The sequence below is a fragment of the Phaethon lepturus genome, unplaced genomic scaffold (assembly GCF_000687285.1).
Source record: "Phaethon lepturus isolate BGI_N335 unplaced genomic scaffold, ASM68728v1 scaffold48779, whole genome shotgun sequence".
NCBI classification, from domain to species: Eukaryota; Metazoa; Chordata; class Aves; order Phaethontiformes; family Phaethontidae; genus Phaethon; species Phaethon lepturus.
Genome location: NW_010566466.1, coordinates 14,654 through 24,908, shown reverse-complemented (window position 1 = coordinate 24,908; position 10,255 = coordinate 14,654). Strand labels below are relative to the sequence as shown.

Below are 10,255 nucleotides of genomic sequence, written 5' to 3'. Positions count from 1 at the left end.
TTTCAACTTAATGCAAGTCATATTTATGTGGTCAACACAGTTTTGGACATTTGGAGAGTATTTCCATTTCAGTATGTGGGTCTTAAATTATTGTAATGAAGTTTGGCAAAGCTGCATTAAATTTTTTTTTGTTAGCTTCTTGTCAAGTAGATGTATTTTAAAGTTGTTTTTGAATGGTCATACCAGTTATATGCTGAACATGACTAGACTTGATATGATTATTTTAATAATCCTTATAATACCTTATTTAATGACTAAATAAATTTGGACTAGTACTATTAATGACTAATAATACAGAAAGCTTGATAATCATGAGAGGATTTACGTTTTATTTAGAAGATCAGTCTCTCCTTGGAAACAAACTGTCATTTGAAGGATTCTTCATTTATAAACCACCTTTTAACTCATGCAGCTGAGAAGGAATATTCTATTTGTATGTCATAGGGTAAAGCTGTTTAATATTTAAGATGTATTTTTATCTTTGCTGTATAGCATAATGCATCTGGAAAGATAGCACTGATTTCCCAAACTTAGCAATTTCAACTTACATAAGCCACATCTTTAAAACAGTGTCATTGTATGGGCATGTGTGCCTTCTAAAGTATTATTTTGTAACCATGTACAATATGAAACGATGAGAAAGCCTTTCTAACATCTCTTTTGCATACTTTTTGCTTGATGTGACCTTGAATGCATAAAGTTGCTTTGCGGGGAAAAATGTTTTCATACAAAACAATACAGGTAAATGAATAGTGATACTGTACCATAGCTAATTGGTGAAATTAGACACAACTGAAACCTACAGCTGTGGTCTGGGTCCTATATATTTATTCATTACCACCTGAAGCTGCTGTGAGACTGTTCCTGTGTGATAGGTTAAGTGTGTGTGTAGTGTTTTCTAACATGAGGGCCTTCACTTCACTTTCTTGAATTCCTGGGTGATCTCTGAACCTGTGACAGTTTCATCTTCCATTTGGGAACATAGTTGTTTAGCAAGCTTTGTTCATATTCATTGATTTTGGTTTTGGTTTGGTTTTGTTTTGTTTTGGTTTTTTTTGGTAGGAACATACTAAGCCGATTTTGTTGATTTGGCTTCTTGTGTGGGTGGAAGGAAAACAGGAATTTATTTGGTTTTTCATTTAAGGGGAAAGTTGAAATGACAATTGGATTATTTCCATGAGCTGCTGTAAGAAATGTTTGATTTTTAAGCATCCTTTGCCCCCATTTATTTTTGGGTTGTGGTTTTTTCTTTCCTGCATTGGCTGTGTGGTTTTTTGTTTGTTTGTTTCTGTGGGTTTTTTGGGTTTTTTTGTTTTTTAATAGGAGGTTGCAGCAAATGCAGATATTCTGAGTGAAAAGCTATTGGATGATCTTTTGGAAGATACTGCTCAGGAGCTGTGGAGTATGGAGCAGAATGAGAGACTCCAGAGCAAGGCTCTGCCTATGGCTGACACTCATAGTCTGGAGTCAATGTTGCAAAGAATGGAAGAAATTGAAGTAAGATTTTATCTCTTGGTTGGTCTCGTTAGTGCCAATTTCTTGTTTACTTACAGATAATACAATTTATGGACAGTATCTACCTTCTTAAATGAAGCAAGGTCTAACTGGATCAGCGTATGAAACGAAAGACTGTAAGGAGTTTGCACGTCCAGCAAAATTTAGTGTAAGACTGGAAGAACGTTTGCCTTAATGGTTTTATTGCTAGCTTTAGAGTTGTTAGACCTGAGTTTGCTTTCCACCTCAAGACTTTGTGGCTTAGGTCATCATATGTGAATGAGAGAATCAGTATGGCAATTATGTTGATTGTCTCACAGATTGGAAAGTATTTGAATATTAATAAATTTTTATTTTCAATTTTTTAATATTAATATAGGATCCTAGTATTCTAGTAGCATGAACATCTCAAGGAAACATGCTCTGGCAATCCAAAATATTTTACAGGGCAACATGGGGAAGTCAGACAAATACATGGTTATCTGTGCCTGTATTTATCCATCTTTCTGTGTAAATATTCATGGGTTTGTAATTTACTTGACTTGAACTTTCTCATATATTGCTTTCTTAAAAATTTTTAATTGCTCAACTTTTCCATGGTTTTTGATTCAAGTCCCATTTCCACCTTCCTGTTCAGTGAAATTTATCGTAACTTAGAACTACTGAGTTTAGTGCCATTTAGTTTTAAGCCATTTATTCATAAGCTGAAAGCATGAAGCTTACATTGTGTAGTGTCCTTGTCCATATGAGGCACTTAAGCATACATTTGAATTCACTGTTGGTAAGGCAGAAACAGTGTGAAGGCCCTTCAGATGTTTGGCCAGCTGCTGTTGCTCTGAAATGGGAGGAGCATTATAAGGTACTGGCAACTAGTTGAGTTTTCAGGTATGGCATTTTGAAAAAGATGTTTATCTGTGATTTCACCCCCCTACCCTTTTTTTGTGTTATGCAAAATGAGACTATTTTGACCAAGGAGGATCATGACCTGCTTTCCTATTGGGTGATAACTACTACAGCTGAACTGCTAAGTATGTGTTGACTGATTAATTTTGTATATTCAAAACCAGAGATACCAGGAGGCTGTACGCAGGAGATTTAACCAGATTGTGTATAGTGATTCAGAGCTCTGGGCTCAGACAGAAAAAATGGGTAAGTGTCTTTTTAATGCAACTTGTTTTTCCTGTAATCTGTATCTTTAAAATCAAAATCATTGGATTATGTGTGATCAAATAGCACCATCCAGACACGTGTTTTACTATAGGTGTTCCTTTCAGAGGACTATTCCTAAAATATAGTTCTAAAATCAGTATTTTAAAGATGAAGGATCTCTTCTGGATGCGGGCTGTAATTTTCTACTTGCCTTTATCAGGGCTTCATTTGGATGGAAAGCACTGCTGGTGCAACTTAGCTGAGGGATAGGAATCTTTAACACATACTTCCAGTCATCAGGTGTTAAGTTTGAATGTTGTCTCTTTTCTAAGTAATTGTCATTCCTTAGCTTAGATATTTTCTTTTCTACCAAAATGTGAGTAATGATTTTTCTGCAGTGAAGATGATATTGCATGAGTACGTACACTCCAATTCATCTTTAAGCTACTTAAATTTACTCCAGAAGACAGCTAGTTCACTTGTTTACTTGTTTTCTTGTTAAGCCCTTCTTGACTTGCCTGTCTTCAGTTTTGAGAAAGGCACTGGCAAATCTCTAAATCTTAACCTTGAAAAAAATATTTAGTGTGTACTCATTTGACTTGATTCCTTTGAAACACCATTAAATACTTAACAGTAATAATTTTCGTGCTATTCAACTATTTTTAAGATTTCACAGGCTGAAGTAAGGTATAGTGAAACAGTCTCTGTTCCTGCTGTTGTTTTCCTTAGGCACAGGAGCAAGCAGATATTTATCTTCTTGTTTGCTTCTCCCATTTTCTTTCCTTTGTTTTGAAAAACTATCAGTTTAAATGGCTTAGAGTTCAAGAGTAAATGTTAGGTAAATATTAGTGCAGCAGTCAATCCATGACAGTTTTAAGTTTTTCTGACAGTACACAGAAGATAATATTAAATTACTTAAGCTTAGAATATTTTTCTCTTTATTCCTTTCAAGTGATGGTGATGATGTTTCTACATCTTGCAGCACACATGCTATAATTTTTATAGCCTCAGAAAATCTGGATTTTTCAGTACAGAATTCATTATCCAATGTGCTTCAGCAAAAAGTATTTAATCCTTGAAAAAAACCACAGTTTGGTACTTCCAGTTCACAGTAATCACATTTTTCCTGCTTGTTTTTATTGGATAGAAAATAAATGAAAGAATGTAAAGTCCTTCAGATGAAAGATACAACTAACTTTTCACATCAGATTAAATTTTTAATTGAGAGGGACGTAGGTAATAATAGTTGGAAACTGTTCACTAATGAAAGGTAGCATTCCGAACAATAGTTTGATGTTTCCCATACATAAGTGTACATACTTTAATATTTTTTGCCACAATGGCATGCTAATAAGGATGACTTATGCTTGTTGTTTTTCCCATCACCCTGCTCTGTTCTTTATCCTGCTATTTGATTGAGTACAACAGTGAAGCTACACTGATTTTTTTTTTTTCCCAAGCTAAGTATCTGATCCCATACTGACTTTAATGGAAAAATGGAAAATTTCAGAATAAGACTGGTGAAGGCTTAGCCCAAATCTTAGCTAATCTATGATTCTATGATCTTGTTGGATTTTTTTTCCATGTCTTGTATTTACTGCCAAGCTTAATAGACTATGCTAGTTTGAGTGGTATTTTCTATCTTTCATCTAGAAGTATCCACTGACACAACAAACTATTTATACTAAAGGTAGGATTTCTAAAATGCTCAGCTTTAATACACTGAGCTCTTGGAAAAGCTATATTGAATTTACATTCTAGGGGCTTGTCACCTTCAGTATTTTACTTATCTGAAGGACTTCCTCTTAAAAGAAGCAAAAGCCTTTGTGAGGACTTACCTGCAGTAAATGTATTTTTTCTCTTCCAAAGAAACATTTTAAATGTTATTTTCTTCCTTTTAGAACAACAAATTGCATCAGTAGCTAAAAGACCTGTATCGCCTCATCCAATTCAGATAACCAAATTAATTGGATGCACAGAGCCAGAAATGGACACTTTATTTGAAAAACTTTTTGATGGCAAGTAAGTAGAATATTTGCCCCTACACTAAACTGTGCTGCATGTGAGCTGTGTGTCTTCATTATAGTGTTTTCATTACAGAAAATTATTATTACTATTTGAAGAGATTTTCTGATCCTTCAAGAATATACTTGAAAATCTAGTTGTGGCTTAATGAATATTTTATATTTTCAGTGATATTGATGAAAACAAAGACGCAGAGGAGAAATTGCAGACTGGAAATTACATTCTGCAGCCATTGACTCGGAATTCCCTGCAGAAAGAATGTCATATGTCTCTCTCTGTGCCAAACTATATGCTCCAGAGCATCTTGGATTATAACAGCAGATACAAGCATCACCTAAAGCTTATTTCCCATGAGGCGGTAGGCAGTTTCAATCCATGGCAGATTGCTGAGAGGTATATGAACTATGTGTTTTTGAAGAGAATGTATCAACTGATGAACAGGTGTTTCTGTCCTTATTCAGGAAAGGAGTGGGAAGGGGACCATTTAATTGACAAATTGAAAGCCAGAAGCAGTTGGCTATTGGACTTTTTCTCTAGTGGTACTTGGTGTTCATGGATTTTTAAGGTAGTTGGATAAAACAAAAGGATATGGGAGTAAAATGCCCTGGAGGAGTGATTATTTTTCACATCTTTCTATGGTGTTACCACAAAAACAACTGTGTGAAATATAGGGTGCCTTAAATTATTTTCAGAAGACTATCACCAACAGGTAAATTGAAGAAAAACAGAATTAACTTTTTTTTTTTTCCCCCAAATGAAAAAGAAATCAAGCGCTGTGCAAGTTTTAATCTTTGTGGTGAGGGATTATGAAGTTGATGTTTCATGGAACAACAGTAGATACTCTTTAAAAAAACACCACTGACCTTAGTGCAGATTTCAGCGCTTCCTTTTCCACAAGTCTTCATACTTCATGGAGTTCACTGTGGGAAGTGTGACATAGGTGACTTACCATCCCTTAGTACAAATAGAAGAAGGGAAGAAGCAATAAGTAACAGTCTCTCTGCTGTTCACTTCCTGGCAAAGAAAAATTGTTTATCACGCTCAGTGTCTACTAAGCAAGCAGGGCAACGTAAGCTGAAATACCCACCCTTGCACTGAAGCTTGGATAAGCATTTTGATTGTTCAGTAACAGGTGTAGCAACTAAATTATATCCCTGGTTATCGTTTCCTTGCACTTTTCTTGATTATTGACAATTGCCTAGAAATCATTTTCAGTATGTATGATATATTTCAGAAATCACCTATTGGTCTTGTAAAGTCCCAGCCCCAAAAAAAGCATGGATATACAGGCTGACCTTGAACCTTGCTAGTCCTGCTCTTTGAGAACTGTAGAAAAACTGGCACAACATCAGTTGGCATAGAGGGGCTGTTGCCCCTGCAGAGTGGCAATCAGATGACTTCTGACTATGGGAGGAGAGAAATGAAGAAGAAAACTCTGGAGTATTAAAAAAGAATTACAAAAATCTAACTTCAGTCTTTGTAGATGGAGTGGTTTGCCATAATTGTCTGTGTTGGCAGATTGGACATCAAGCTTGGTTGCCAAGAGTTTTTAATCTTCTGCACACATTTTTAATGTAGTAGCATTGAAATCGGTGCTGTAGCTCATTTGAATGACATTTGGCATCTGAATCTGTGTTTCCAGGAACAGGTCCTGCAATATTTGAGATGACTTGCATGATCATGTGTGGTGATGGTTTTCCCAACTGTGGATAAGTAGGCAAACATTTTAATAACTGTGGTTACACCACTGTATTTGAATCTACTGAACTAAACCACTGAAATATGCCTTTTCAATTCTCAGTACTGTCATTCTGCCTTCTGAACTGTACTCCTTTTTATAATTGGTGTGCGGCTGGGTAGTTCAAGGACTGGCACCTTCTTGGGATTGGCAGATAGATTAAATGGCAGTGAATCTCTCCTCCTGACAGCTGAATTCCACTGCTGCCATTTGCCTGATACACATTGTTACTTGAAATCAAACTGCAAACGCAATCTGATGTCCAGCATGCTTCATTGACTTATTCTTACCACCAGAGGGTATTATAAATCTGCTTATATAAAATAGTATCACACAATGTTTAAAAGAAACACTCCCATGATATGCTTAAAAGATCTTAGAAAGACTAACTTTATGATACTTTAGAATATATGCAAAACTGAAGAGAAGCTTTCAAGAGGCCAGTAAACAATTGTGTTCTTACACTAAAATAGTTTTCCCTTCTGTAACATCTATGGCCCAGAGATCACTGAAAATTGAAATTTCTCATCTCACTTTTTCTTAATCTTTATTGCTCTCAGTAAGGCCTGATTCAGTGGCAGCTAAAATCAATAAGCAGCTTCCCATTTACTTCAATGGCCTTTGGATGAGCACCATTGTATGTTAACTCTTACTCCCAAAGCTGGATTAGTATCTAAGTATTTCAAAAAAGGACGCAACTGAGATCTCTCAACACTCTTAAGCCTGAAGTATGTTCTTTGCTATGAACCAGACTGAGGAAAGAATTTCTGATATCTTACACAGCACATATTGGAACACATATCAGATCTTTTCTTGGGCTAAGCAGTTGAAAGAATGAGGAAAATGAGTATTTGCCTTTTAAAATCAGAGCATTGATATCAATGGTATAAATGACTGGAATTTGAAATCTGACTTTCTGAACCTTTTATTTATTTCCCTCCCTCTCCCTCAGTCTTGCAGAACAACTAACAGAAGAAGCCCTATGTGATGTGGCAGCAGAGCTGCAGGATGTTTGTGAGGACTATGCAGAAGCTGTGTTCACATCAGAGTTTTTGCAGCCAGCACAGTAAATGCTTTCAAATCTGCCCCATTATCAAATGCAACGTCAGCCTCAGTCTAACAGTCTTACCAAATGATCTCATTTTTCATGTTCTTTTAAAAGTCTGTGGGATTCTGTTCACCAAATGAATTCAGTCCATCAAGAGTTCATCTCGGGTTTTTATAAAGCCATTATCATTATGTTTTCCTTTTCAGACTTTATAATACTGCATTTATCAGAACTCTGTTTTTCAGCCAGTGTTTCAATAGAATGGAGTAAACTGTTATAGGTGAAGTTTATATATTTTGATAGGAATACCGATCCATTTGTATACCTGTATTACATCATTCATTTTTATGTGTGATCTTCTTACTAGAATAAAATATTGGGAGAAGGACTGGTTCAAGCAGTGTCACAGACTTAGCTGTACTGTGCCTCAATTTTCTGCTTTAAGTGGAGAGAATCTGACTTACCTACCTCATAAGGGAGCTATGGGTTTTAGTGTATTCTTCTCAGTGAAATGTACTGAATATATCTGATAGTTGTATTGGAAGAATGAAGCAGTATTGATATTTCTAAAGCCAAGATGGAACAGTCTACAATAAAAGCTGTTTGGTTTGCTGTTTAGAGCTTTCAGTATCATGTAAGACAGATGTTGTCTGACCAGCATGCTTAGCATATAACCTAGGATTAGTTCTTCAGGGGTTGCGGCTATCCAAAGAAAGGATCCTCATGGCACAGCATTAAGTAGATGTAAATGCTTAGCATTGGCTGTCCTCATAGGCCAACAGCCAGCTTGGACTCTTGCAATCAACTTCTGAATGTAGTACCTCTTCTGTTGGTTTCTGAATATCACTAGTACATTATGCACAGACAAATGAGACCCTTCAATAGAAGCATACGATGCAGATTTTCTTTTTTTTTTCTTAAACTAGTCTAAAATATTTTATCAGTGTTTAGTGATCCAACCCCATATTCCTTACTCTTAACAATCCCATTGAAATCAAGAACAACAAAATAAATGAACAATTGTCACTTCTGCAATATTGAACGAACTTGTTTGTTTCAAGTAAACGGTGTACTAGTTTGGGTTATGCCTGAGGCCAGCAATAAGTAATAATTATTTATGGTAGTATTCTAGGGAAATGCAAATTCAACCCTTGAGGTAACCCAAAAAACCAATATGACAGTCTGTTTCCTTTGACAATTTCTCCAATAGTGTTCAACCTATAACAGAATAATTTTTAGCCTTCTAAGATTGTTATTTCCTCTAATGAGAACATACATTTTAAAGAATTTTTTTTTCATTGAAGCCTGGTTTACTATTTTGTTTGTCTTGAAATTTACACCAAATGTAATCATGTAAATGTTACTGCTGATGTGTGACTTTGCTGATGTGTGATTTCTATAATTTAAAACACTATCTTTTTTATTTCTAGGATTATAGAGACAAGCCTGTTTTTAAGTCTGAAAGATTAAAGCCCTAGTGTCTCTATGTATATGTACTTGTGAAAGTATTTTCAAGATATTTTATTTTTTTAATAAACACTTGTTTCTTAGGACTAAACATAGTTTTAATGTAAGGTAACCTCCATCTGAACCCATTTGGAATAGTCAGCACCCAACATGCAAGGGACTACCTGGGAACATTACAAGAGTCATACTACCATATGCCTCAAAGTAATATGGTCATCTGTCAAGGTAATCATACTTTGTTTCTTAAATCCCGTGGTGCAGTGAGTGGTATCCTCTGACTCATGATGCCAAAGTGAACTTTTATTATGGATGAGAATTTTGTGGCATTTGGCTGCTGCCTTGGAGCAGAAATGTGTGGAGAGTGAAGGCTTTAGGTAGGATCCCCGACTTCACACTCTTCAGTCCTTCCTAAGGAACTTAACTAAAGGATTTTGTAATGCACTATTTACACATGCAAGCGAGACAGTTACGAAGTTTCTGCCCTGAAAAATTTCATAATTGTAGGGCTTCATCTTAAAGTGATTCTGCATGTCACTGTTTCTAAGGGAAATCGGCATCAAGCTGGATAAACATTATATATATGCATAATTTTTGTCACAGTATGTCGATAGAGACTATATGTGGGGCTGAAATGTACAACCATAATACCACTGCAGTTGTTAACTGTGCATCTAATGAGTGATGTTATCTGGCCATTAAAAGCACTATCATGCATCTGAGTCCATACTTTAAAGTTGAATCATGGGGGAGTACCAGAAGCAGTTTCAGATTTAAAAAATATTTTAATGGTATAGATAGTTAAAGAATACATTTTCTTGGGGACTGGGCTGTTTTTCGTTGCTGGAAGTCTTTAGGAACAGGTTAGACAAGCCAAAACATACTAATTAACCTGGTATTGCAGAGGATCCACTTCCATGGATCTGGACTAGATTTCTTGATTTTTTTATGTGCAAGTTTCTTTAATGTCAGAGGTGTGAGAGGGATGAAGCAAAAACAGGACGAAAGAGTCCAGTGGTTCTATAGATGCATGGGTGGCTCCAACAAAGATAAATTACTGCAGTCATATATAGCTGAAGTAGTAGTAAAGTTTACGGAATGGTTCAGAGTGATTTAGGTGATGGCTGGTAGAAGCATATTGGAGCAGTTTGGTGCAAGGGCAGTGCTATATCCTGGGTGCAACAACAGGCATTAATTGCCCTGACTATCCTGCCTGGAACTTCTGCCTGTGGCCAAGAGCCTGCCTTGGAGTCAGGCAAGTCCTTGGTCTTTGCCGAAGCTGTGCCACAGGTACAGCTGAGTGTCCCCCCTGCTTATCCAGACTCACTTGACCTTGT

At 36.2% G+C, this 10,255-nt stretch overlaps 1 protein-coding gene across 1 annotated transcript in view; it reads left to right on the top strand.

Moving 5' to 3' along the window:
* Positions 1–7,476, top strand: part of LOC104627329 (uncharacterized protein KIAA0753-like) — a gene marked incomplete at its 5' end in the record, with an annotated part of 10,220 nt that extends 2,744 nt beyond the window's left edge. The window contains 5 exons of the mRNA XM_010295489.1: positions 1,324–1,497; positions 2,562–2,643; positions 4,545–4,665; positions 4,837–5,061; positions 7,359–7,476. Coding sequence (XP_010293791.1) covers positions 1,324–1,497; positions 2,562–2,643; positions 4,545–4,665; positions 4,837–5,061; positions 7,359–7,476 — 720 coding nt within the window. The remainder of the gene's footprint in view (positions 1–1,323; positions 1,498–2,561; positions 2,644–4,544; positions 4,666–4,836; positions 5,062–7,358) is intronic.
* Positions 7,477–10,255: the final 2,779 nt, after the last annotated feature.